Source organism: Brienomyrus brachyistius, unplaced genomic scaffold (genome assembly GCF_023856365.1).
Source record: "Brienomyrus brachyistius isolate T26 unplaced genomic scaffold, BBRACH_0.4 scaffold133, whole genome shotgun sequence".
Lineage (NCBI taxonomy): Eukaryota > Metazoa > Chordata > Actinopteri > Osteoglossiformes > Mormyridae > Brienomyrus > Brienomyrus brachyistius.
The window spans coordinates 205,354-232,995 of NW_026042408.1; the positions used below are offsets into that span (position 1 = coordinate 205,354).

General features: G+C 45.8%; 4 protein-coding genes across 11 annotated transcripts in view; 1 reads left to right on the forward strand and 3 right to left on the reverse strand.

Annotated features, from left to right (window-relative positions):
* The first annotated feature begins 82 nt into the window (after positions 1-82).
* The window catches only part of LOC125727919 (zona pellucida sperm-binding protein 4-like), a 47,028-nt gene continuing 19,468 nt past the window's right edge, over positions 83-27,642 (forward strand). For 2 of the 5 annotated variants that reach the window (XM_049004921.1, XM_049004922.1), the window contains exons 1-2: positions 83-358; positions 15,497-15,684. In XM_049004921.1, the coding sequence (XP_048860878.1) occupies positions 130-358; positions 15,497-15,684 (417 nt within the window). In that variant the 5' untranslated portion in view covers positions 83-129. Of the gene's footprint in view, positions 359-15,156; positions 15,414-15,496; positions 15,685-15,764; positions 15,863-15,910; positions 16,069-16,152; positions 16,346-16,422; positions 16,571-16,644; positions 16,721-16,788; positions 16,980-27,642 lie in introns of those variants that run through there. The other 3 variants (XM_049004919.1, XM_049004918.1, XM_049004917.1) reach the window with 3 other exon arrangements.
* LOC125727929 (lectin-like) lies at positions 4,172-21,555 on the reverse strand. 2 transcript variants are annotated; one of them, XM_049004937.1, is made up of 6 exons: positions 21,410-21,555; positions 5,604-5,700; positions 5,261-5,370; positions 4,987-5,127; positions 4,750-4,861; positions 4,172-4,394 (listed from the first exon to the last, which is right to left on the reverse strand). In XM_049004937.1, the coding sequence occupies exons 2-6, from the start codon at positions 5,671-5,673 to the stop codon at positions 4,300-4,302; spliced, it is 528 nt and encodes a 175-aa protein (XP_048860894.1). In that variant the 5' UTR covers positions 5,674-5,700; positions 21,410-21,555; the 3' UTR covers positions 4,172-4,299. The 2 variants fall into 2 exon arrangements, with proteins under 2 accessions (XP_048860894.1, XP_048860893.1); XM_049004936.1 differs by lacking the exon at positions 21,410-21,555 and adding an exon at positions 6,370-6,514.
* LOC125727911 (zona pellucida sperm-binding protein 4-like) lies at positions 10,185-27,100 on the reverse strand. Of its 3 annotated transcripts, none has more exons than XM_049004900.1 (8): positions 26,841-27,099; positions 11,502-11,689; positions 11,326-11,423; positions 11,096-11,253; positions 10,819-11,011; positions 10,594-10,741; positions 10,444-10,519; positions 10,185-10,375 (listed from the first exon to the last, which is right to left on the reverse strand). In XM_049004900.1, the coding sequence occupies exons 1-8, from the start codon at positions 27,067-27,069 to the stop codon at positions 10,263-10,265; spliced, it is 1,203 nt and encodes a 400-aa protein (XP_048860857.1). In that variant the 5' UTR covers positions 27,070-27,099; the 3' UTR covers positions 10,185-10,262. The 3 variants fall into 3 exon arrangements, with proteins under 3 accessions (XP_048860857.1, XP_048860855.1, XP_048860856.1); XM_049004898.1 differs by lacking the exon at positions 26,841-27,099 and adding an exon at positions 11,781-12,038; XM_049004899.1 differs by lacking the exons at positions 10,185-10,375; positions 10,444-10,519; positions 10,594-10,741; ... (2 more) ...; positions 11,326-11,423; positions 11,502-11,689 and adding exons at positions 25,244-25,434; positions 25,503-25,578; positions 25,653-25,800; ... (2 more) ...; positions 26,386-26,483; positions 26,562-26,749 and having other exon boundaries at positions 26,841-27,100.
* LOC125727937 (lectin-like) lies at positions 19,225-20,677 on the reverse strand. The gene is made up of 5 exons (XM_049004945.1): positions 20,657-20,677; positions 20,314-20,423; positions 20,040-20,180; positions 19,803-19,914; positions 19,225-19,447 (listed from the first exon to the last, which is right to left on the reverse strand). The coding sequence occupies exons 1-5, from the start codon at positions 20,664-20,666 to the stop codon at positions 19,353-19,355; spliced, it is 468 nt and encodes a 155-aa protein (XP_048860902.1). The 5' UTR covers positions 20,667-20,677; the 3' UTR covers positions 19,225-19,352.

The window sequence follows — 27,642 nt, forward strand, 5'->3', positions numbered from 1 at the left end:
GATCCAAGTCGATTCCAAGCAACCTCGTGCGGTTTCCCTATTAACCCGATTACTGAACTGACACGTAAATCGAGACAAGGAGGTATTTAAAGAACTAATTCAGCCTCCTGTGTATCACTCACATCCATCATGGAGAAATCGCGCTGTATTCAGCAGCTTTGGGCTCACGCAAGCATTTTACTCGCTGTTCTTGCCGGCTCTTTCGCGCAGAAAACGGCTGTCAAGAATTTCGTTTCAGCTTCAGCCAAATGCCAAGTGTATGAGAGGGTTCCATGTGGCGATCCTGCTTTTGGCCAGGCTGCTTGTGAAGCCATAAACTGCTGCTTTGATGGCCAGCAGTGTTACTATGGGAATGCAGGTGAGGCTGATGCTTTCCTAGCATGGTTCTTCTCACAAGTATGTGTGATCTATTAAATGGGTGTGTGTGGATCCCTCTTGCAGTGACTGTGCAGTGCACAAGGGATGGTCAGTTTGTGGTTGTGGTGGCCAAGGATTCCACTGTGCCCCAGCTGGATGTGGCCAGTGTCTCCCTGCTGGGTGGAAATGCTGCCCCTTGCCTCCCTGTTGCCACTACAAATGCCTGCCATCTACACCTTCCCTGTGACTGCCTGTGGCACTGTGGTCAAGGTGGGTTGTGTCCTTGGGAGCAGGCTTTGGGTGAGGCTCTTGCTGAGGTGTAGCTTACCTGTGGTTCCCTTTCTAGGTGGATGGTGACTATGTAGTGTATGAGAACAGGATGACGTCTTCATATGAAGTTGGTGTGGGCCCCCTGGGATCCATCACAAGGGACTCCCTCTATGAGTGAGTGGAGTCTTTGGCCCTGTAGCCCTCCTTGCTGGTGTCTGTATCTGATGGCCTGCTGTTGCCTGGCAGGCTGCTCTTCCAGTGTAGGTATTGGGGTGCTGAGGTTGCTTCCCTGGTGGCCGCTGTGAATACAGTTCCACCACCTCTGCCAGTAGCTGCTCCAGGGCCTCTGCGGGTGGAGCTGAGGCTGGCAAATGGCCAGTGTTACACTAAAGGGTGTGATGAAGGTACGGTGCAGCTTGACCCCTGCTGCTGTCCCTGTAGGTACATGGTGACTGGGTTTCCTTCCCCCCCCATGCTGGTATCTGCAGGAGCTGCTGCATATACCTCCTACTACCAGGACAGCGACTACCCTGTGACCAAGGTGTTGCGGCAGCCTGTATATGTTGAGGTTCGCATCCTGAATAGGACGGACCCCAACCTTGTCCTGGTTCTGGAGAACTGCTGGGCAACACCTGGCCTTGACCCTCTGAGCCTGCCTCAGTGGAGCCTCTTGGTTGACAGGTGAGTGAGAAGCTGTCCCCTGAGGGGGCACTACCACCAAGAAAGAAGCCTTCCTTACTTGAGGTCTCCTGGTACAGGTGCCCCTACCAAGGTGACAAGTACCAGACCACCTTGGTTCCTGTGGATGCTTCCTCTGGGCTTCCCTTCCCAACCCACTACAAGCGCTTCATTGTGAAGATGTTCGCATTTGTGGACCCAGCCTCCCAGCGACGTTATCAGGGGAAGGTATTGGCACTGCAAGCAGTGGCTGTTGGCTGACCTGTAAATGTGGAATAATGCAAGCCCTGCTGTCCCTGCAGGGGTTCATCCACTGCAGTGTAGCTGTGTGCCGCCCATCGGCCACTGACAGCTGTGAGCAGAGGTGCTTCAGGAAAGGTGAGCTCCAGCCTGGCTTCCCTTCAGAATGGCTGTACGCATCTGACTCCTGCCTCCCTGCATTTCAGGTAGGGATGTTGCTGCTGCTGCTGCACACAAGAGCTCCTCCCCTGACACGGCTGTGGTGTCCAGTGGGGAAATGCATCTGGTGGCCCCCAGAGTCGAACACATGGCTGGCTGGTGGTGATGGAAAGCTGCTCCTAGTGGGTGAATGTGTTCTCACAGCTGCTGTGGGCTTGTGCCTTAATAAAAGGTGTTGACTTTACATTCTGCTTGTCCTGTTCTCTCTGTGCTTGGAGGATTTTGGGGGGGTGACTGGTTTAGGTGGACTTGTTCCTCCAAATGAGATGGTGGCAACTCGTATAGCAGGAGCCACAAGAACACATCTCCCCACCCCAGAAGACTCTGTCTCCAGACATGACCCATGTGGCCAGGCTGTCTCTGCTGGCATTGAAATCGATGTGGCAACAGTGGACCCTTTACTTGTCCTTGCTGTAGGATGCAACCAGTCAAAGCCCTTTGGCTGTCACCAGGAACCTCCTCCTTGACAGCCTCGACTGGCAGAAACTGACTGTTCTACCAGGGTGAACTGCACATGGCATCTGACTAGGTGGACATTAACACCTGTTGGGGTCAGCCCCAGCTGACACTGGGAAGTTCGGGGTAAGCAGTTGTGGAAAATGGATGGATATACTGGTCCCTTGATGCCTGCTATAAGGAGACTTTACTGTGTGTGAATGTATATTGTTACGACTGCTTGGCTCAAACAGTCCAAATGTGCAAAGGGAAACCAAACCGTAGCCTTCAAATGAATTTATTCACATAACCCATATATACAGTAAATACCGATCAAACAAACATAATCGTATAATCAATGGTACATCCCCCAGAAGGATGTAGGTTAAGGCAGTTCAAGGGCGCTCCCCATTTAAGCAGGCATCTCATATCACCTCACCGCTCTGCAACGCACACAAATACAAAAAGGGGTGAAGCCATCGTAACGTGTGTATATATGGTGCAAGCAGGGAATAAACTAGCATTTTTGGCATTATCCAAGTTCAAAAGACCGAAAAAGCCAAATGCAAACTCGGCTACCAGTAATAGCTGAAGGTAGAGGAGAGGTCCGGGGAAAAAAATCAAGCAACTAGTATCTTGCGTCGCTGAATTCTGCATCGAGGGAATTGCAAAACCACCGGGAATCAATTTAACTGTGACAGCGCCGTAGTTCAATTAGTTACACCTGGATTTTAAAACAAGATCTAACATATTGTACAAACATTACATTAAATTGTCAAATCTGGTTACATTTTATCATTCGTAGGATTTAGTAGAACGTCCCCGAGACATAAAATGTCTTATCCCAATCGATCAGATAGGAAACCTGCAAATTATTTTAAAAGCACAATATTAAGCACATGTATTATATATTATAATTCCTCCTCACCAGTGTTTGTGCGCACACAGGATTGCGTCTAAAGTGCTTTATTTTAGACTAATAATCTGTATGCAGAAATGTATGTTCATATACTTGTATAATAATTGTATAATTATAATAATTTAAGCTCACATACCTGTATGGTTTGTGTGGCGGCTGGATCCACGACAACAGCAAGCTTTGCTTCCCTGTCAATGACCAAGTAGCTGTAGTTGTCCGTAAGACGGGAAACGGCATTATTTTAATACCTGACGGCAGATCAAACGTGTTGTCCGTATGTAAGGCCACTTAAAAAAAAAATTGGTTCTCGTACTTTTTTTGGAGGGGGTGGGTCGGGCGGGAGGGATTTTTAATTTTATTTTTTTACAAATTTTGATTGTTTGGACTTTCAAATATGTAGGAAAATACATACCGAAGAGAGCAGACCTACTTAGTACGCCTCCTCAGTTCTTCCAGTTTGTTGCGTTTCAAATATATTAAATATAAGAAAATACAAGAATGTAAATTCCTTGATCCATGTGTAGCTCATAAATGCCTTCCCAACTATGGATTTGGGTATTTTATGCTGATGTTTCATTCGTGAATATAAAAATGATACTATTTGAAACCAATATTCTGTTTGTCATTCCCATTCTAAATGGGAACTGGTCCCACCTCCCCTCAAGGCACAAGGAAGACACATCTCGGCTCTTCTCTGTCCTGGCACCTAAGTGGTGGAATGAACTCCCTAGATGTCCGAACAGCTGAATCCTTGAATGTCTTCAAGCGACGACTCAAAACATTCCTTTTTCAGAAATACCTGACGTAGAACTTCTGTATTCTTACTCGGCTCTTTTCTGGTGTGTGTGTGTGTGTGTTTTAAAAAATAAAATAAAAATCTGCACTACTCAACGGAGTTCAGACAGATGGTATTCATAGCTTGGGTCCTTATTGAACTAGCATCGGAAATTCATCGCAGAGTCTCAAAGCACTTATGCAAGTCGCTCTGGCTAAGGGCGTCTTCCAAATACTGTAAATGCATTTAAACTATTTAATAAGAATGCAATCATATGGTTGGTATTTAGTTCGTTGTTTATTTTGCACGAGTTTAGCGAAGCATTTCAAAATTTTGCACAAATCTTCCCCGCTTATCATGTGCCGTCTGATTTTTACAAGCCGTGCCGTAGAGCGATTCCAGCATTTCAGTCTTCCGGCTCCTGCTGCCACTTGTGCCATTTGAAGGCGCAGATGAAAGGTTTCCGTTTGATGCACCAGTCATCATTCCATTCTCCCAAGTCTGCAAGAAGTCACACAGGCTGAAGCAAACCCTCTTCATAATACCATAAACTTGTTATATAAAAATCGGCATATTTCTCAAAACACTACTGAAGTTCCACTAAAAGAAAAAGAGCAAGTAAAATTCAGAAAATTTTAGACAGGATTACAGTCAGGTGAGGAGATGCCTTGTCCGGCAGAGTTTGTTCTTTAGTTAATGTTTCTGCTGGGAAAATTCACTTTGGACAAAGGAGTTCAAGTAGATTTGGTCAATTACAGTATAAAATGTTCTGCAAGTAACCATTTTCCATGATTCCCTCTGGCTACTTTCCCCTACATCACTCTTCTCCCATCTACACCACTCTCCATTCTCTTACCTTTCCAGTTCATCTCCACACAGTTCTCATGATTTCCAGCATCATCTGGTTGATCTGGAACCCATTTCTCAAAATCCCAAGCAGAACCATCTGTCCAGATGAATGTACTTGACTGTTAGGGGAGAGAGAGCGATATCACAGGTCACTAGTCTGATATTACCATCCCAGGCTCACAGTAACATTACAAGGCACATGGACATCCCTGCCCTGTTCCCACGTCTCCCTGCGCTCCATCACCTGACCAAACCTTTGACCGCCCAACCAGATCCTTGGTGAGGAGGGGTTGTATTCCAACACGATGGCCAAGACATCCGCATTTGTTTGTTCATCGTGCACGGAGACCAGGTGACCCCCTGAAGCTGCCTGCCTGCAAGCAGACTGGTACACAAAAGGAACAATTAATCTGAATGCAGTATAGAAGTAATACAGATGTTGGCTCTGATACTGTTAGAATGAAATGCTTACAGATGTGCTACAAAATGAGGCACCTGGAGGACGGTTTGGGCTTTACCTCGGCATCGGCAAAGGAGCTTGGTGTGTTGAAATACTTTGCACAGTAGCGGCCCACTTTGTGCCAGTAGCGTTTACCACACTGCTTTGGGAAGTGGAGATCTACATTGTCTAGGGGAGCAGAGAAAACAATCCCATGGGGCTGTGCTATAACCCTGTTCTCTGACATTATCTAATCATACAAACATGTCTGGGAAACAGCCTTTAACTAGGACTGAGGTAACATACGGAATCAAACCAAGCTAAACAAAATCATTTGGATTTGGTCCTGAATGCCCCAGGCTTATGTCTGACCCTCCGCACAATGGCCTGCAAGTGATCAGGATGGCTTTCAGAACACTGACCATCAGCCATTGCAGCAGGCATGGCAGCCAGGCAGAGGAGTGCAACCCCCAGCAAGCTTGGAGTCCTCATGTCTTGGTTCAGTCCCACAGCAACTCTCTGCAGAGCAAATTAGAGGTTAGTTCCTTTATATGATGATCCCCCAATACCATGGTGATTAGACACCACATGCTTGGTATTATACAATTAAAGAATTACAGCACTATTGCCACTGGAAAAACAGCATCGTATTTGTGCACAAGTGGTTCAAGTTTATTATACCACCTCAGAAGACTGCCTGACGGCATAAAGGGAGACAGCTCCCTCTAGTGGTATGTGGAGTTGTCACGTACCGTCGTTTGAGAACCACAGGTGTACACGATCAGCGGGAGTTGACACCGAATAGACAGCACTTAATATGAAGCCACCTTGGCAAGTACCGATAAGGACAGAAGTTAAAATGTGTATCCCTGACAAGAAGCAAATTCATACATGTTCCACCCACAGACGTACCACAAGAGAACGATCACGTCAACGGACCCTGTAAGGCCGGAGCCCACGCCAAAACTGAGGAATAATGCAACTGGAAGCAAGAGAGCCAATGGTCCCCAATATGTAGGGCTCTGGCAAGCCCACCACCACCTCTGCCTACTCCGCAGGTACCACTACCCCCGCTAATTCTGAAACTCCTACAGTTCAACTGAGAAGGGTGGGAGGACTGCCCTATAACACTGAGTCAATACAGCAGCACCATCATACAAAATCATACGCAGAATTTCGACAACTCGCCTTTGAAGATCTGTGACTCTTCTTTCCTTCGTTTTCTGGTTCATTCTGTACTTTTTATATACTTTTGTTACCCCCCTGTTGTTCCGATTCCCGTGTGTGCCACGCCCCCTCGTTTGCCTCGTGTGGAATCCGCGTGTCTTCAGCTGTTTCTAGTTGTGTTGATTAGTTTGGTGTATTTAAGTCCGTATCTGTGTGTGTGTCTCCTTAGTCCGGTCATTGACGTCGTTCTGTGGTATGGAGTTAGAACCCTGCCAATACGTCACAAATGCCCCACGATCGGTAAACAAACCGGATGTAATTCAAAAATAACGAGCAATCCGCAAACGTGCACATCATGCTGTACAAATACAAAACATACGTCTCACACAAACACAATGCGCTTCGCAAATACAAGACACTGCTGTCAAACCAACACAATGCGTTTTGCTAATACAAATGCAGCTAGCAAAAACGAAAAGAGCGTCTTCCACAAGTATAAATACAGAATAAAACCACTAAGAAATATTTCGTCATTGTTGTTGGTGATTTTTTACATTTCCTACAAGTACACAGCAAGGTAAAACATTTGTGGATCCCGTGACTTTTGGCACCGTTATTCCACGCGAATAGGATGAGCTCCCAGGCAGCAGGTGGCGCCAGAGGGGAGCAGCGTCCAATTCAGCTCATTCAACCTTCGATTCGTGGAGCTCTATTGTTCTACCGGAGATCGGGGAGAGCGCGGGGTGCGGAGCGTCACGTATGAGCGGTCAACAGATAAATATTTTTATCTATCAGATATCATATTTCAACATAGTTAACTCTAATAACGACGTGTAACGTGAAAATAATCATTTTAACCGTATTGTAGACACTGCAGTTAGTTGATGTTTGTGCTATGCAAACTTTTTTAAAATCCAGCATATGTATTTTTTATTAACAACTAAAGTAATAGTAGTCACGCCGGACGAACGTAGGGCGAATAGCAATATTTTCAGAGTCGTGATCTCGGATGGTCTCGAAATAAAATCCCGAGACCGAGACGGGACCCGAGTACTACAACCCTACTGTTTCCTTTTTAGGCCACTTAAAAAAAAAATGGTTCTCGTCCTTTTTTTTTGGAGGGGGTGGGTCGGACGGGAGGGATTTAAAAATTTTTTTTTTTTTACAAATTTTGATTGTTTGGACTTTCAAATATGTAAGAAAATACATATTTGAAAATACATACCGAAGAGAGCAGACCTACTTAGTACGCCTCCTCAGTTCTTCCAGTTTGTTGCGTTTCAAATATATTAAATGTAAGAAAATACAAGAATGTAAATTCCTTGATCCATGTGTATCTCATAAATGCCTTCCCAACTATGGATTTGGATACTTTTGCTGATGTTTCATTCGTGAATATAAAAATGATACTATTTGAAACCAATATTCTGTTTGTCATTCCCATTCTAAATGAACAACCAAGATTTTAAAATATATATCTAGAAAGAAAGTGTATTAAAACATGTTAAAACACGAGGAATTTACAAAATACAGGAACCTGAATGGTTGACCAAGGAAATGCAACTCTACAAACAAGTACTTAAGAACATGTACCACATAACCTCCCCAGATTTAAATCTTTGCACCAGCCCATCTCAGGTAGAGACAAATTTAGGTTCATGAAACCATTCCAAGACTAGGATTACACAATGTGGATCAATCGTCGATGTGGAATGCGCGGGAAATTCAAATTTCATCATTCTTGGGCATTTTCCATGCAATTTTTACGAAATAAAATAAAAATTCGGGTCGGAGGCATTTCGGCGGGTCGGGCGGGGACGAGAACCAATTTTTTTTTTTTTTTAAGTGGCCTAATAAACTTCAGTGATAATCGCTCTCCCTCACGCAGCCATTAAACACAAACCATTCATTTCCACTGGGTGCGCGCTGGAGTGACCGGCCGGGAAGCTGCGCTTTGCGGACCTGGCGCTTGTAGAACATGTACCCCAGCTTGGTCCTGGTGTAAAGCGTGTACCTAAAATGACAGTATGGACAAGGAAATCGACACATTCATAGCTGCAGAGGAAATCTGTAAAATTACGCAGAAACTTCATCCAATACACCTTTGTCCCTTGAGCAAATATAATTTAAAACGTTTCATGCCGACTGCCTCGAAATAATAACCGACGAGTGATGTAATCAGTCATATAGTGCAGGTTATTTTAAAATGTCGGGTTTAGTAACTCCGTTGATTATCAACCTTGCGCAGCCATTATTTTGCTTGTGGGAGATCCGACTATCTGACAGTAGCAGCATCAGCAAGTAAATCTGTAAAGTTTTATACAAGCAGAGGTTTGTATATATTACCTTCAAATCTTTCACAGTCCAGCAGTAGTGAAAATACAAGCAATGCAGCCAAATGTAATAGCAGTGCTAGATGCTACACGAAAAGCACGTATACCTCTATATCATTGGTCACACTGTTTTCCCATGTTCCCTGTTGGCCACATGGCTCAAGGTGCTGCGCATGCCGCTGCCTGTGATCCCCCGTCTTGTGCCTCGTCTGTTTTTGCAGTTCGCTAAATTTGGTTCCCTTGTTTCAGTTTAGTCCCCTTCTCATTTGTATTCGGTGTTGGTTTTTACTGTCAGTTTTCACCATTGTTAGATTCTAACAATGTTTTAGTTTCACCTGTGAGCTGTTTACCCAGTCTTTATTCTCACCTGTCGTGTTAGTCATGTTACCCAGTTTCAAACCTCCAGTGGTTCATTGATTGTGAATGTTTTTGATTCTTGATATGTTTACTACATATTTCATACTGCCTGCCTATTTTGAGAGTCTATTCTTCCCTCTTGGTTTTTGACCACTCGTGGGCCTTCTGCATTTGAGTTCTTAGTTTTGTTTGAATAAATCCCCATTTGCTGTGAGCTGCAAGTGCATCGTCCATTTGTTGGCATCATGCCTTGTTCCCATATGCAGAGATCGTATTACTGCAAAAGGACCACAAAGCTATGACTAGCAGCTAAGTGTCCAATGAAGACCAGGTCCTCACTACACAATCCCTTGGTGAGGCCTAGTTCACATGCAACTTGCCCTTTCCGCAATCCCATCCGATTTAAGCTTAACATGCTGGCAAGAACAAATTTAACAGCGAATGGTGAACACTGGTCTAATGTGTTCAGTAATGCTAGTATGCCCAGTGGGGTTGGGCAGCCAATTGAGCTGAAGCCTCCAGAGATTTCTCTCCCTTTGGAGAAAAACCTGTCATCTGGCTCTCATTCCCCCTATTTGTGTTACGGGAGATGTGAAGGACCTTGTGATGTGAATTACATTCAGTGCCTTTCATGCAAAGTAGAAAATGCAGTTACCTGTGAACCTTCCCCAGTTCATAGGATCTCCACATACTGCAAGACCAGTTTGCCAACCTCTACTGTGGTAAGAGGCTCCAGTAAGAAGCTACATCACCGACAGCCATTAGGTTATGGTGCTAGGGTGGGTGGTGTTCTAGTCAGATGCCATGTGTAGTTCACCCTGGTAGAACAGTCAGTTTCTGCCAGTAGAGGCTGTCAAGGAGGAGGTTCCTGGTGACAGCCAAAGGGCTTTGACTGGTTGCATCCTACAGCAAGGACAAGTAAAGGGTCCACTGTTGCCACATCAATTTCAGTGCCAGCAGAGACAGCCTGGCCACATGGGTCATGTCTGGAGACAGAGTCTTCTGGGGTGGGGAGATGTGTTATTGTGGCTCCTGCTATACGAGTTGCCACCATATCATTTGGAGGAACAAGTCACAAGAAGTCCACCTAAACCAGTCATCCCCCCAAAATCCTCCAAGCACAGAGAGAACAGGACAAGCAGAATGTAAAGTCAGCACCTTTTATTAAGGCACAAGCCCACAGCAGCTGTGAGAACACATTCACCCACTAGGAGCAGCTTTCCATCACCACCGGCCAGCCATGTGTCCGACTCTGGGGGCCACCAGATGCATTTCCCCACTGGACACCACAGCCGTGTCAGGGGAGGAGCTCTTGTGTGCAGCAGCAACATCCCTACCTGAAATGCAGGGAGGCAGGAGTCAGATGCGTACAGCCATTCTGAAGGGAAGCCAGGCTGGAGCTCACCTTTCCTGAAGCACCTCTGCTCACAGCTGTCAGTGGCCGATGGGCGGCACACAGCTACACTGCAGTGGATGAACCCCTGCAGAGACAGCAGGGCTTGCATTATTCCACATTCACAGGCCAGCCAACAGCCACTGCTTGCAGTGCCAATACCTTGCCCTGATAACGTCGCTGGGAGGCTGGGTCCACAAATGCGAACATCTTCACAATGAAGCGCTTGTAGTGGGTTGGGAAGGGAAGCCCAGAGGAAGCATCCACAGGAACCAAGGTGGTCTGGTACTTGTCACCTTGGTAGGGGCACCTGTACCAGGAGACCTCAAGTAAGGAAGGCTTCTTCCTTGGTGGTAGTGCCCCCTCAGGGGACAGCTTTTCACTCACCCATCAACCAAGAGGCTCCACTGAGGCAGGCTCAGAGGGTCAAGGCCAGGTGTTGCCCAGCAGTTCTCCAGAACCAGGACAAGGTTGGGGTCTGTCCTATTCAGGATGCGAACCTCAACGTATACAGGCTGCCGCAAGACCTTGGTCACAGGGTAGTCGCTGTCCTGGTAGTAGGAGGTATATGCAGCAGCTCCTGCAGATACCAGCATGGGGGGGGAAGGAAACCCAGTCACCATGTACCTACAGGGACAGCAGCAGGGGTCAAGCTGCACCGTACCTTCATCACACCCTTTAGTGTAACACTGGCCATTTGCCAGCCTCAGCTCCACCCGCAGAGGCCCTGGAGCAGCTACTGGCAGAGGTGGTGGAACTGTATTCACAGCGGCCACCAGGGAAGCAACCTCAGCACCCCAATACCTACACTGGAAGAGCAGCCTGCCAGGCAACAGCAGGCCATCAGATACAGACACCAGCAAGGAGGGCTACAGGGCCAAAGACTCCACTCACTCGTAGAGGGAGTCCCTTGTGATGGATCCCAGGGGGCCCACACCAACTTCATATGAAGACGTCATCCTGTTCTCATACACTACATAGTCACCATCCACCTAGAAAGGGAACCACAGGTAAGCTACAAACCTCAGCAAGAGCCTCACACACAGCCTGCTCCCAAGGACACAACCCACCTTGACCACAGTGCCACAGGCAGTCACAGGGAAGGTGTAGATGGCAAAGGCATTCGTAGTGGCAACAGGGAGGCAAGGGGCAGCATTTCCACCCAGCAGGGAGACACTGGCCACATCCAGCTGGGGCACAGTGGAATCCTTGGCCACCACAACCACAAACTGACCATCCCTTGTGCACTGCACAGTCACTGCAAGAGGAATCCACACACGCCCATTTAATAGATCACACACACACACACACTTGCCAGAAGAACCATGCTAGGAAAGCATCAGCCTCACCTGCATTCCCATAGTAACACTGCTGGCCATCAAAGCAGCAGTTTATGGCTTCACAAGCAGCCTGGCCAAAAGCAGGATCGCCACATGGAACCCTCTCATACACTTGGCATTTGGCTGAAGCGGAAACGAAATTCTTGACAGCCGTTTTCTGCGCGAAAGAGACGGCAAGAACAGCGAGTAAAATGCTTGCGTGAGCCCAAAGCTGCTGAATACAGCGCGATTTCGCCATGATGGATGTGAGTGATGCACAGGAGGCTGAATTAGTTCTTTAAATACCTCCTTGTCTCGATTTGCGTTTCTGTTCAGTAATCGGGTTAATAGGGAAACCGCACGAGGTTGCTTGGAATCGACTTGGATCCGACTAGAGTCATTTGCACCCAATATTTACTCATTCCACTTTATCTACTTAATATCTACGCAGCCCACTAAATCCCTAATATTATATTTATTATGTTCTGCGTGCAAAATCTAATTATTATAAGTTAAATTCTATGTGAAGCGCACATTATATATTTACAGCATATCATCCTGAACGCAGAAGGGTATTATACTGGTCTCACTAGATAAATAATTCGGCTATAGAGCAGACTAACGTGAACATGGATTGGCGAACACATCTCATAAAATTCTTCTTCAATCTTGAAATATCTTTCAACGACATTTATATTTCCGTGTATAACTTCTTTTAACAATCAGAGAATCCTGATATCAAGTACACACACAGCGTTACACAACGAGTAAACAGATTCAAGCTTTAACAGCTACGAAAATAAGGGATTTCAGTTTTAACGGGATAAAACTAACGGGATACAATTTTACACCCAAGGGGTGTAAAATAGTTACGGAAGTTTGTGGCAACTATTTTCACCCCTTGGGTTGCGAGTTTGCTTAGCAGGCGAAGTTATAATTATTAAAAAAGAAATATTATGGGTCCGTTTTGTCATACAGGTTTCTAATATACAAGATATTCAGATTTCGGTACTGTTGTGTATTATGCTTTCAAATGGTCTGTACTGGACATGCGATTATTTAGACTCTTCGGACTTCAAGGTATTTTAATAAAACGTTTCAGTTCACGGGGTGGCATGGTGGTGCAGTGGTTAGCACTGTTGCCTCACGGGTACTCCGGCTTCACCCCGCAGTCCAAAAACATGCTGAGGCTAATTCGACTTGCTAAATTGCCCGTAGGTGTGCATGTGTGAGTGAATGGTGTGTGAGTGTGCCCTGCGATGGGCTGGCCCACAGTCCTGGGTTGTTCCCTGCCTCGTGCCTGTTGATTCCCGGATAGGACCCTCTCGTGACTCAGTAGGTTGGAAGATGGATGGATGGATGGATGGATGGATGGATGGATGGGTTTCAGTTCACTTTTGAAGATGATGAGTAAAATACTGCCACACAATGGCATTCCCCGCTGCCTACCCGGCTCATCCTTCCCCGCTGTCTGCCTGCCTGCCTGCACGCTCACCGCGATCGTAACACAAACAAGAGCAGTGCACATGTAAATTTAAAGCTCAGAATACAGATAGGATTTAAAACAAATTCTCATAAAATAGATAAATAAAACTGCATCTAAATTGTAAACAGCAAGACTTATGAATACCACCAGAACTGACCTGCATTCATAATTAAATTAACGAATCTAGGCAGCTAATTAAACCCTCACGTTACAGTATAGTGAAGTTGATTCGAAGCTTTAATATGACGTACATAGCCTGCTTACACGCAGTAGAAAACTAATAACTGGGTCTCCACATATACACTTACCACACAGACTTCAAGCAAGGACCAGCTTAATTTGCTAAAATAATAAAACACTATAATTCAGCAGGTGCACTAAAACATACATACGTACAAATACGCTGTATAAAAGATTATATCAGCACGAGCAGGACTCGTGGCTAATTTAAACGAGACATGGAGCAGACAGTGCGCAACGCTTTCATGCTGCTATTTTTAATGTACTACAAGTGTGTGAGCACCTCTCATGAGGAAGGTCATACAGTGTAATATGTTATAAATACCTGCTTAACTCCTGCTGTTATCAATACCGCGGGTGTGTTTTGAATCATGTAGGAGAGCGCGCCGCTGCCAGAGCTTGTAGCCAATGACGTCAATAAGCACAGGGTACAGTAGCGTCGGCAAGCCTTCAGGCATTATTTTAATACCCGACGACAAATCAAACATGTGTTATCCGTATATGATAAACTTCAGTGATAATTGCTCTCACTCAAGCAGCCACTAAACACAAACCATTGATTTCCAGTGGGTGCGCGCTGGAGTAACCGGCCTGGAAGCGCTCGTGCGCTTTTCGGACCTGGCGCTTGTACATCATGTACCCCAGCTTGGTCCTGGTGTAAAGCGTGTACCTAAAATGACAGTATGGGCAAGGAAATAGACACATTCATAGCTGCAGAGGAAATCTACAAAATTACGCAGAAACATCAACCAATACACTTTTGTCTCTTGAACAAATATATATTTTAAAACGCTGTTTCAAAGCGCCGACTGACTCGAAATCTTAACCGACGAGTGATGTAATCAGTCATATAGTGCAGGTTATTTTTAAATCTCGGATTTAGTAACTCCATTGATGTTTGTCAGCCTTTCGCAACGATTATTTTGCTTGTGTGAGATCCGACTATCTGACAGTAGCAGCATGTGCAAGTAAATCTGTATAGTTTTATACAAGGAGCAGAGGTTTGTATATATTAGCTTAAAATCTTTCTTTATGTAACAGTTTTACTACCTTGTAAATAGTCTGTAAGTTTTGCAAACCACCCCAACGCTACTTATGTAGCTAATTTTAGGTTTATAGGGGAATAATACAGATTTCGGGTAAGATTTCGTGCGTGAGTGTCTGAAAGTGTGAGTGTCGCACCAGATGCGTTATAATTGGCAAACCTCTATAAACCCTACATATTTATTGGAATTAATGAACCACAGAAACCGTATCCATATAATTAGAATGACCCGATTTCAGGCCATGCGTCACGCTATCCAGATAAATAAATGAAATATAATATATGTCAATACGTCCCGGTTTGGACACGCTGCCCATCTACGAAAGTTTAATATGCAGCAAACGTAGCTTAACCGACACACACATCAAACCACTAGACACACAAAGAGAGGTAACACTCTACTAACACCTAGACAGTAGAAATTCCTGTGATCGGCATCCAAAGCTGTAACTTCATCCATTTTATATTGAATGTACGATGAAAGGTATAGATAAGGTGGAATGAGTAAATATTGGGTGCAAATGACTCTAGTCGGATCCAAATCGATTCCAAGCAACCTCGTGCGGTTTCCCTATTAACCCGATTACTGAACTGAAACGCAAATCGAGACAAGGAGGTATTTAAAGAACTAATTCAGGCTCTTGCGTATCACTCACATCCATCATGGAGAAATCGCGCTGTATTCAGCAGCTTTGGGCTCACGCAAGCATTTTACTCGCTGTTCTTGCCGTCTCTTTCGCGCAGAAAACGGCTGTCAAGAATTTCGTTTCCGCTTCAGCCAAATGCCAAGTGTATGAGAGGATTCCATGTGGCGATCCTGCTTTCGGCCAGGCTGCTTGTGAAGCCATAAACTGCTGCTTTGATGGCCAGCAGTGTTACTATGGGAATGCAGGTGAGGCTGATGCTTTCCTAGCATGGTTCTTCTGGCAAGTATGTGTGATCTATTAAATGGGCGTGTGTGGATCCCTCTTGCAGTGACTGTGCAGTGCACAAGGGATGGTCAGTTTGTGGTTGTGGTGGCCAAGGATTCCACTGTGCCCCAGCTGGATGTGGCCAGTGTCTCCCTGCTGGGTGGAAATGCTGCCCCTTGCCTCCCTGTTGCCACTACAAATGCCTTTGCCATCTACACCTTCCCTGTGACTGCCTGTGGCACTGTGGTCAAGGTGGGTTGTGTCCTTGGGAGCAGGCTGTGTGTGTGAGGCTCTTGCTGAGGTTTGTAGCTTACCTGTGGTTCCCTTTCTAGGTGGATGGTGACTATGTAGTGTATGAGAACAGGATGACGTCTTCATATGAAGTTGGTGTGGGCCCCCTGGGATCCATCACAAGGGACTCCCTCTACGAGTGAATGGAGTCTTTGGCCCTGTAGCCCTCCTTGCTGGTGTCTGGCAGGCTCCTCTTCCAGTGTAGGTATTGGGGTGCTGAGGTTGCGTCCCTGGTGGCCGCTGTGAATACAGTTCCACCACCTCTGCCAGTAGCTGCTCCAGGGCCTCTGCGGGTGGAGCTGAGGCTGGCAAATGGCCAGTGTTACACTAAAGGGTGTGATGAAGGTACGGTACAGCTTGACCCCTGCTGCTGTCCCTGTAGGTACATGGTGACTGGGTTTCCTTCCCCCCCCATGCTGGTATCTGCAGGAGCTGCTGCATATACCTCCTACTACCAGGACAGCGACTACCCTGTGACCAAGGTGTTGCGGCAGCCTGTATATGTTGAGGTTCGCATCCTGAATAGGACGGACCCCAACCTTGTCCTGGTTCTGGAGAACTGCTGGGCAACACCTGGCCTTGACCCTCTGAGCCTGCCTCAGTGGAACCTCCTGGTTGACAGGTGAGTGAGAAGCTGTCCCCTGAGGGGGCACTACCACCAAGAAAGAAGCCTTCCTTACTTGAGGTCTCCTGGTACAGGTGCCCCTACCAAGGTGACAAGTACCAGACCACCTTGGTTCCTGTGGATGCTTCCTCTGGGCTTCCCTTCCCAACCCACTACAAGCGCTTCATTGTGAAGATGTTCGCATTTGTGGACCCAGCCTCCCAGCGACGTTATCAGGGGAAGGTATTGGCACTGCAAGCAGTGGCTGTTGGCTGACCTGTAAATGTGGAATAATGCAAGCCCTGCTGTCCCTGCAGGGGTTCATCCACTGCAGTGTAGCTGTGTGCCGCCCATCGGCCACTGACAGCTGTGAGCAGAGGTGCTTCAGGAAAGGTGAGCTCCAGCCTGGCTTCCCTTCAGAATGGCTGTACGCATCTGACTCCTGCCTCCCTGCATTTCAGGTAGGGATGTTGCTGCTGCACACAAGAGCTCCTCCCCTGACACGACTGTGGTGTCCAGTGGGGAAATGCATCTGGTGGCCCCCAGAGTCGGACACATGGCTGGCCGGTGGTGATGGAAAGCTGCTCCTAGTGGGTGAATGTGTTCTCACAGCTGCTGTGGGCTTGTGCCTTAATAAAAGGTGTTGACTTTACATTCTGCTTGTCCTGTTCTCTCTGTGCATGGAGTGCTTTAGGGGGGGGGGTGACTGGTTTAGGTGGACTTCTTGTGACTCGTTCCTCCAAATGAGATGGTGGCATCTCGTATAGCAGGAGCCACAAGAACACATCTCCCCACCCCAGAAGACTCTGTCTCCAGACATGACCCATGTGGCCAGGCTGTCTCTGCTGGCACAGAAATCGATGTGGCAACAGTGGACCCTTTACTTGTCCTTGCTGTAGGATGCAACCAGTCAAAGCCCTTTGGCTCTCACCAGGAACCTCCTCCTTGACAGCCTCTACTGGCAGAAACTGACTGTTCTACCAGGGTGAACTGCACATGGCATCTGACTAGGTGGACACTAACACCTATTGGGGTCAGCCCCAGCTGACACTGGGAAGTTCGGGGTAAGCAGTTGTGGAAAATGGATGGATATACTGGTCCCTTGATGCCTGCTATAAGGAGACTTTACTGTGTGTGAATGTATATTGTTACGACTGCTTGGCTCAAACAGTCCAAATGTGCAAAGGGAAACCAAACCGTAGCCTTCAAATGAATTTATTCACATAACCCATATATACAGTAAATACCGATCAGACAAACATAGTCGAATAATCAACGGTAATTCCCCCAGGAGTATGTAGGTTAAGGCAGTTCAAGGGTGCTCCCCATTTAAGCAGGCATCTCATATCACCTCACCGCTCTGCAACGCACACAAATACAAAAAGGGGTGAAGCCATCGTAACGTGTGTGTGTGTGTATATATGGTGCAAGCAGAGAATAAACTAGCATTTTTGGCATTATCCAAGTTCAAAAGACCGAAAAAGCCAAATGCAAACTCGGCTACCAGTAATAGCTGAAGGTAGAGGAGAGGTCCGGGGAAAAAAATCAAGCAACTAGTATCTTGCGTCGCTGAATTCTGCATCGAGGGAATTGCAAAACCACCGGGAATCAATTTAACTGTGACAGCGCCGTAGTTCAATTAGTTACACCTGGATTTTAAAACAAGATCTAACATATTGTACAAACATTACATTAAATTGTCAAATCTGGTTACATTTTATCATTCGTAGGATTTAGTAGAACGTCCCCGAGACACAAAATGTCTTATCCCAATCGATCAGATAGGAAACCTGCAAATTATTTTAAAAGCACAATATTAAGCACATGTATTATATATTATAATTCCTCCTCACCAGTGTTTGTGCGCACACAGGATTGCGTCTAAAGTGCTTTATTTTAGACTAATAATCTGTATGCAGAAATGTATGTTCATATACTTGTATAATAATTGTATAATTATAATAATTTAAGCTCACATACCTGTATGGTTTGTGTGGCGGCTGGATCCACGACAACAGCAAGCTTTGCTTCCCTGTCAATGACCAAGTAGCTGTAGTTGTCCGTAAGACGGGAAACGGCATTATTTTAATACCTGACGGCAGATCAAACGTGTTGTCCGTATGTAAGGCCACTTAAAAAAAAAATTGGTTCTCGTACTTTTTTTGGAGGGGGTGGGTCGGGCGGGAGGGATTTTTAATTTTATTTTTTTACAAATTTTGATTGTTTGGACTTTCAAATATGTAGGAAAATACATACCGAAGAGAGCAGACCTACTTAGTACGCCTCCTCAGTTCTTCCAGTTTGTTGCGTTTCAAATATATTAAATATAAGAAAATACAAGAATGTAAATTCCTTGATCCATGTGTAGCTCATAAATGCCTTCCCAACTATGGATTTGGGTATTTTATGCTGATGTTTCATTCGTGAATATAAAAATGATACTATTTGAAACCAATATTCTGTTTGTCATTCCCATTCTAAATGGGAACTGGTCCCACCTCCCCTCAAGGCACAAGGAAGACACATCTCGGCTCTTCTCTGTCCTGGCACCTAAGTGGTGGAATGAACTCCCTAGATGTCCGAACAGCTGAATCCTTGAATGTCTTCAAGCGACGACTCAAAACATTCCTTTTTCAGAAATACCTGACGTAGAACTTCTGTATTCTTACTCGGCTCTTTTCTGGTGTGTGTGTGTGTGTGTTTTAAAAAATAAAATAAAAATCTGCACTACTCAACGGAGTTCAGACAGATGGTATTCATAGCTTGGGTCCTTATTGAACTAGCATCGGAAATTCATCGCAGAGTCTCAAAGCACTTATGCAAGTCGCTCTGGCTAAGGGCGTCTTCCAAATACTGTAAATGCATTTAAACTATTTAATAAGAATGCAATCATATGGTTGGTATTTAGTTCGTTGTTTATTTTGCACGAGTTTAGCGAAGCATTTCAAAATTTTGCACAAATCTTCCCCGCTTATCATGTGCCGTCTGATTTTTACAAGCCGTGCCGTAGAGCGATTCCAGCATTTCAGTCTTCCGGCTCCTGCTGCCACTTGTGCCATTTGAAGGCGCAGATGAAAGGTTTCCGTTTGATGCACCAGTCATCATTCCATTCTCCCAAGTCTGCAAGAAGTCACACAGGCTGAAGCAAACCCTCTTCATAATACCATAAACTTGTTATATAAAAATCGGCATATTTCTCAAAACACTACTGAAGTTCCACTAAAAGAAAAAGAGCAAGTAAAATTCAGAAAATTTTAGACAGGATTACAGTCAGGTGAGGAGATGCCTTGTCCGGCAGAGTTTGTTCTTTAGTTAATGTTTCTGCTGGGAAAATTCACTTTGGACAAAGGAGTTCAAGTAGATTTGGTCAATTACAGTATAAAATGTTCTGCAAGTAACCATTTTCCATGATTCCCTCTGGCTACTTTCCCCTACATCACTCTTCTCCCATCTACACCACTCTCCATTCTCTTACCTTTCCAGTTCATCTCCACACAGTTCTCATGATTTCCAGCATCATCTGGTTGATCTGGAACCCATTTCTCAAAATCCCAAGCAGAACCATCTGTCCAGATGAATGTACTTGACTGTTAGGGGAGAGAGAGCGATATCACAGGTCACTAGTCTGATATTACCATCCCAGGCTCACAGTAACATTACAAGGCACATGGACATCCCTGCCCTGTTCCCACGTCTCCCTGCGCTCCATCACCTGACCAAACCTTTGACCGCCCAACCAGATCCTTGGTGAGGAGGGGTTGTATTCCAACACGATGGCCAAGACATCCGCATTTGTTTGTTCATCGTGCACGGAGACCAGGTGACCCCCTGAAGCTGCCTGCCTGCAAGCAGACTGGTACACAAAAGGAACAATTAATCTGAATGCAGTATAGAAGTAATACAGATGTTGGCTCTGATACTGTTAGAATGAAATGCTTACAGATGTGCTACAAAATGAGGCACCTGGAGGACGGTTTGGGCTTTACCTCGGCATCGGCAAAGGAGCTTGGTGTGTTGAAATACTTTGCACAGTAGCGGCCCACTTTGTGCCAGTAGCGTTTACCACACTGCTTTGGGAAGTGGAGATCTACATTGTCTAGGGGAGCAGAGAAAACAATCCCATGGGGCTGTGCTATAACCCTGTTCTCTGACATTATCTAATCATACAAACATGTCTGGGAAACAGCCTTTAACTAGGACTGAGGTAACATACGGAATCAAACCAAGCTAAACAAAATCATTTGGATTTGGTCCTGAATGCCCCAGGCTTATGTCTGACCCTCCGCACAATGGCCTGCAAGTGATCAGGATGGCTTTCAGAACACTGACCATCAGCCATTGCAGCAGGCAGAGGAGTGCAACCCCCAGCAAGCTTGGAGTCCTCATGTCTTGGTTCAGTCCCACAGCAACTCTCTGCAGAGCAAATTAGAGGTTAGTTCCTTTATATGATGATCCCCCAATACCATGGTGATTAGACACCACATGCTTGGTATTATACAATTAAAGAATTACAGCACTATTGCAACTGGAAAAACAGCATCGTATTTGTGCACAAGTGGTTCAAGTTTATTATACCACCTCAGAAGACTGCCTGACGGCATAAAGGGAGACAGCTCCCTCTAGTGGTATGTGGAGTTGTCACGTACCGTCGTTTGAGAACCACAGGTGTACACGATCAGCGGGAGTTGACACCGAATAGACAGCACTTAATATGAAGCCACCTTGGCAAGTACCGATAAGGACAGAAGTTAAAATGTGTATCCCTGACAAGAAGCAAATTCATACATGTTCCACCCACAGACGTACCACAAGAGAACGATCACGTCAACGGACCCTGTAAGGCCGGAGCCCACGCCAAAACTGAGGAATAATGCAACTGGAAGCAAGAGAGCCAATGGTCCCCAATATGTAGGGCTCTGGCAAGCCCACCACCACCTCTGCCTACTCCGCAGGTACCACTACCCCCGCTAATTCTGAAACTCCTACAGTTCAACTGAGAAGGGTGGGAGGACTGCCCTATAACACTGAGTCAATACAGCAGCAACATCATACAAAACCATACGCAGAATTTCGACAACTCGCCTTTGAAGATCTGTGACTCTTCTTTCCTTCGTTTTCTGGTTCATTCTGTACTTTTTATATACTTTTGTTACCCCCCTGTTGTTCCGATTCCCGTGTGTGCCACGCCCCCTCGTTTGCCTCGTGTGGAATCCGCGTGTCTTCAGCTGTTTCTAGTTGTGTTGATTAGTTTGGTGTATTTAAGTCCGTATCTGTGTGTGTGTCTCCTTAGTCCGGTCATTGACGTCGTTCTGTGGTATGGAGTTAGAACCCTGCCAATACGTCACAAATACACAGAACACGTTTCACAAATGCCCCACGATCGGTAAACAAACCGGATGTAATTCAAAAATAACGAGCAATTCGCAAACGTGCACATCATGCTGTACAAATACAAAACATACGTCTCACACAAACACAATGCGCTTCGCAAATACAAGACACTGCTGTCAAACCAACACAATGCGTTTTGCTAATACAAATGCAGCTAGCAAAAACGAAAAGAGCGTCTTCCACAAGTATAAATACAGAATAAAACCACTAAGAAATATTTCGTCATTGTTGTTGGTGATTTTTTACATTTCCTACAAGTACACAGCAAGGTAAAACATTTGTGGATCCCGTGACTTTTGGCACCGTTATTCCACGCGAATAGGATGAGCTCCCAGGCAGCAGGTGGCGCCAGAGGGGAGCAGCGTCCAATTCAGCTCATTCAACCTTCGATTCGTGGAGCTCTATTGTTCTACCGGAGATCGGGGAGAGCGCGGGGTGCGGAGCGTCACGTATGAGCGGTCAACAGATAAATATTTTTATCTATCAGATATCATATTTCAACATAGTTAACTCTAATAACGACGTGTAACGTGAAAATAATCATTTTAACCGTATTGTAGACACTGCAGTTAGTTGATGTTTGTGCTATGCAAACTTTTTTAAAATCCAGCATATGTATTTTTTATTAACAACTAAAGTAATAGTAGTCACGCCGGACGAACGTAGGGCGAATAGCAATATTTTCAGAGTCGTGATCTCGGATGGTCTCGAAATAAAATCCCGAGACCGAGACGGGACCCGAGTACTACAACCCTACTGTTTCCTTTTTAGGCCACTTAAAAAAAAAAATGGTTCTCGTCCTTTTTTTTTGGAGGGGGTGGGTCGGACGGGAGGGATTTAAAAATTTTTTTTTTTTTACAAATTTTGATTGTTTGGACTTTCAAATATGTAAGAAAATACATATTTGAAAATACATACCGAAGAGAGCAGACCTACTTAGTACGCCTCCTCAGTTCTTCCAGTTTGTTGCGTTTCAAATATATTAAATGTAAGAAAATACAAGAATGTAAATTCCTTGATCCATGTGTATCTCATAAATGCCTTCCCAACTATGGATTTGGATACTTTTGCTGATGTTTCATTCGTGAATATAAAAATGATACTATTTGAAACCAATATTCTGTTTGTCATTCCCATTCTAAATGAACAACCAAGATTTTAAAATATATATCTAGAAAGAAAGTGTATTAAAACATGTTAAAACACGAGGAATTTACAAAATACAGGAACCTGAATGGTTGACCAAGGAAATGCAACTCTACAAACAAGTACTTAAGAACATGTACCACATAACCTCCCCAGATTTAAATCTTTGCACCAGCCCATCTCAGGTAGAGACAAATTTAGGTTCATGAAACCATTCCAAGACTAGGATTACACAATGTGGATCAATCGTCGATGTGGAATGCGCGGGAAATTCAAATTTCATCATTCTTGGGCATTTTCCATGCAATTTTTACGAAATAAAATAAAAATTCGGGTCGGAGGCATTTCGGCGGGTCGGGCGGGGACGAGAACCAATTTTTTTTTTTTTTAAGTGGCCTAATAAACTTCAGTGATAATCGCTCTTCCTCACGCAGCCATTAAACACAAACCATTCATTTCCACTGGGTGCGCGCTGGAGTGACCGGCCGGGAAGCTGCGCTTTGCGGACCTGGCGCTTGTAGAACATGTACCCCAGCTTGGTCCTGGTGTAAAGCGTGTACCTAAAATGACAGTATGGACAAGGAAATCGACACATTCATAGCTGCAGAGGAAATCTGTAAAATTACGCAGAAACTTCATCCAATACACCTTTGTCCCTTGAGCAAATATAATTTAAAACGTTTCATGCCGACTGCCTCGAAATAACCGACGAGTGATGTAATCAGTCATATAGTGCAGGTTATTTTAAAATGTCGGGTTTAGTAACTCCGTTGATTATCAACCTTGCGCAGCCATTATTTTGCTTGTGGGAGATCCGACTATCTGACAGTAGCAGCATCAGCAAGTAAATCTGTAAAGTTTTATACAAGCAGAGGTTTGTATATATTACCTTCAAATCTTTCACAGTCCAGCAGTAGTGAAAATACAAGCAATGCAGCCAAATGTAATAGCAGTGCTAGATGCTACACGAAAAGCACGTATACCTCTATATCATTGGTCACACTGTTTTCCCATGTTCCCTGTTGGCCACATGGCTCAAGGTGCTGCGCATGCCGCTGCCTGTGATCCCCCGTCTTGTGCCTCGTCTGTTTTTGCAGTTCGCTAAATTTGGTTCCCTTGTTTCAGTTTAGTCCCCTTCTCATTTGTATTCGGTGTTGGTTTTTACTGTCAGTTTTCACCATTGTTAGATTCTAACAATGTTTTAGTTTCACCTGTGAGCTGTTTACCCAGTCTTTATTCTCACCTGTCGTGTTAGTCATGTTACCCAGTTTCAAACCTCCAGTGGTTCATTGATTGTGAATGTTTTTGATTCTTGATATGTTTACTACATATTTCATACTGCCTGCCTATTTTGAGAGTCTATTCTTCCCTCTTGGTTTTTGACCACTCGTGGGCCTTCTGCATTTGAGTTCTTAGTTTTGTTTGAATAAATCCCCATTTGCTGTGAGCTGCAAGTGCATCGTCCATTTGTTGGCATCATGCCTTGTTCCCATATGCAGAGATCGTATTACTGCAAAAGGACCACAAAGCTATGACTAGCAGCTAAGTGTCCAATGAAGACCAGGTCCTCACTACACAATCCCTTGGTGAGGCCTAGTTCACATGCAACTTGCCCTTTCCGCAATCCCATCCGATTTAAGCTTAACATGCTGGCAAGAACAAATTTAACAGCGAATGGTGAACACTGGTCTAATGTGTTCAGTAATGCTAGTATGCCCAGTGGGGTTGGGCAGCCAATTGAGCTGAAGCCTCCAGAGATTTCTCTCCCTTTGGAGAAAAACCTGTCATCTGGCTCTCATTCCCCCTATTTGTGTTACGGGAGATGTGAAGGACCTTGTGATGTGAATTACATTCAGTGCCTTTCATGCAAAGTAGAAAATGCAGTTACCTGTGAACCTTCCCCAGTTCATAGGATCTCCACATACTGCAAGACCAGTTTGCCAACCTCTACTGTGGTAAGAGGCTCCAGTAAGAAGCTACATCACCGACAGCCATTAGGTTATGGTGCTAGGGTGGGTGGTGTTCTAGTCAGATGCCATGTGTAGTTCACCCTGGTAGAACAGTCAGTTTCTGCCAGTAGAGGCTGTCAAGGAGGAGGTTCCTGGTGACAGCCAAAGGGCTTTGACTGGTTGCATCCTACAGCAAGGACAAGTAAAGGGTCCACTGTTGCCACATCAATTTCAGTGCCAGCAGAGACAGCCTGGCCACATGGGTCATGTCTGGAGACAGAGTCTTCTGGGGTGGGGAGATGTGTTATTGTGGCTCCTGCTATACGAGTTGCCACCATATCATTTGGAGGAACAAGTCACAAGAAGTCCACCTAAACCAGTCACCCCCCCAAAATCCTCCAAGCACAGAGAGAACAGGACAAGCAGAATGTAAAGTCAGCACCTTTTATTAAGGCACAAGCCCACAGCAGCTGTGAGAACACATTCACCCACTAGGAGCAGCTTTCCATCACCACCGGCCAGCCATGTGTCCGACTCTGGGGGCCACCAGATGCATTTCCCCACTGGACACCACAGCCGTGTCAGGGGAGGAGCTCTTGTGTGCAGCAGCAACATCCCTACCTGAAATGCAGGGAGGCAGGAGTCAGATGCGTACAGCCATTCTGAAGGGAAGCCAGGCTGGAGCTCACCTTTCCTGAAGCACCTCTGCTCACAGCTGTCAGTGGCCGATGGGCGGCACACAGCTACACTGCAGTGGATGAACCCCTGCAGAGACAGCAGGGCTTGCATTATTCCACATTCACAGGCCAGCCAACAGCCACTGCTTGCAGTGCCAATACCTTGCCCTGATAACGTCGCTGGGAGGCTGGGTCCACAAATGTGAACATCTTCACAATGAAGCGCTTGTAGTGGGTTGGGAAGGGAAGCCCAGAGGAAGCATCCACAGGAACCAAGGTGGTCTGGTACTTGTCACCTTGGTAGGGGCACCTGTACCAGGAGACCTCAAGTAAGGAAGGCTTCTTCCTTGGTGGTAGTGCCCCCTCAGGGGACAGCTTTTCACTCACCCATCAACCAAGAGGCTCCACTGAGGCAGGCTCAGAGGGTCAAGGCCAGGTGTTGCCCAGCAGTTCTCCAGAACCAGGACAAGGTTGGGGTCTGTCCTATTCAGGATGCGAACCTCAACGTATACAGGCTGCCGCAAGACCTTGGTCACAGGGTAGTCGCTGTCCTGGTAGTAGGAGGTATATGCAGCAGCTCCTGCAGATACCAGCATGGGGGGGGGAAGGAAACCCAGTCACCATGTACCTACAGGGACAGCAGCAGGGGTCAAGCTGCACCATACCTTCATCACACCCTTTAGTGTAACACTGGCCATTTGCCAGCCTCAGCTCCACCCGCAGAGGCCCTGGAGCAGCTACTGGCAGAGGTGGTGGAACTGTATTCACAGCGGCCACCAGGGAAGCAACCTCAGCACCCCAATACCTACACTGGAAGAGCAGCCTGCCAGGCAACAGCAGGCCATCAGATACAGACACCAGCAAGGAGGGCTACAGGGCCAAAGACTCCACTCACTCGTAGAGGGAGTCCCTTGTGATGGACCCCAAGGGGCCCACACCAACTTCATATGAAGACGTCATCCTGTTCTCATACACTACATAGTCACCATCCACCTAGAAAGGGAACCACAGGTAAGCTACAAACCTCAGCAAGAGCCTCACACACAGCCTGCTCCCAAGGACACAACCCACCTTGACCACAGTGCCACAGGCAGTCACAGGGAAGGTGTAGATGGCAAAGGCATTCGTAGTGGCAACAGGGAGGCAAGGGGCAGCATTTCCACCCAGCAGGGAGACACTGGCCACATCCAGCTGGGGCACAGTGGAATCCTTGGCCACCACAACCACAAACTGACCATCCCTTGTGCACTGCACAGTCACTGCAAGAGGGATCCACACACGCCCATTTAATAGATCACACACACACACACACTTGCCAGAAGAACCATGCTAGGAAAGCATCAGCCTCACCTGCATTCCCATAGTAACACTGCTGGCCATCAAAGCAGCAGTTTATGGCTTCACAAGCAGCCTGGCCAAAAGCAGGATCGCCACATGGAACCCTCTCATACACTTGGCATTTGGCTGAAGCGGAAACGAAATTCTTGACAGCCGTTTTCTGCGCGAAAGAGACGGCAAGAACAGCGAGTAAAATGCTTGCGTGAGCCCAAAGCTGCTGAATACAGCGCGATTTCGCCATGATGGATGTGAGTGATGCACAGGAGGCTGAATTAGTTCTTTAAATACCTCCTTGTCTCGATTTGCGTTTCTGTTCAGTAATCGGGTTAATAGGGAAACCGCACGAGGTTGCTTGGAATCGACTTGGATCCGACTAGAGTCATTTGCACCCAATATTTACTCATTCCACTTTATCTACTTAATATCTACGCAGCCCACTAAATCCCTAATATTATATTTATTATGTTCTGCGTGCAAAATCTAATTATTATAAGTTAAATTCTATGTGAAGCGCACATTATATATTTACAGCATATCATCCTGAACGCAGAAGGGTATTATACTGGTCTCACTAGATAAATAATTCGGCTATAGAGCAGACTAACGTGAACATGGATTGGCGAACACATCTCATAAAATTCTTCTTCAATCTTGAAATATCTTTCAACGACATTTATATTTCCGTGTATAACTTCTTTTAACAATCAGAGAATCCTGATATCAAGTACACACACAGCGTTACACAACGAGTAAACAGATTCAAGCTTTAACAGCTACGAAAATAAGGGATTTCAGTTTTAACGGGATAAAACTA

Coding starts and splice junctions, on each gene's coding strand:
- LOC125727929 (XM_049004937.1), bottom strand. CDS start 5,673: ATGAGGACTCCAAGCTTGCTGGGGGTTGCACTCCTCTGCCTGGCTGCC. Junction 4,862..4,986: donor GCGGTCAAAGGTTTGGTCAG/GTGATGGAGCGC, acceptor CTCCCCTAACAG/TCAAGTACATTCATCTGGAC. Junction 4,395..4,749: donor TGTGGAGATGAACTGGAAAG/GTAAGAGAATGG, acceptor GACTTCTTGCAG/ACTTGGGAGAATGGAATGAT.
- LOC125727911 (XM_049004900.1), bottom strand. CDS start 27,069: ATGGCGAAATCGCGCTGTATTCAGCAGCTTTGGGCTCACGCAAGCATT. Junction 11,424..11,501: donor CCTGTGGCACTGTGGTCAAG/GTGGGTTGTGTC, acceptor TTCCCTTTCTAG/GTGGATGGTGACTATGTAGT. Junction 11,254..11,325: donor ACAAGGGACTCCCTCTACGA/GTGAGTGGAGTC, acceptor GTTGCCTGGCAG/GCTGCTCTTCCAGTGTAGGT.
- LOC125727937 (XM_049004945.1), bottom strand. Junction 19,915..20,039: donor GCGGTCAAAGGTTTGGTCAG/GTGATGGAGCGC, acceptor CTCCCCTAACAG/TCAAGTACATTCATCTGGAC. Junction 19,448..19,802: donor TGTGGAGATGAACTGGAAAG/GTAAGAGAATGG, acceptor GACTTCTTGCAG/ACTTGGGAGAATGGAATGAT.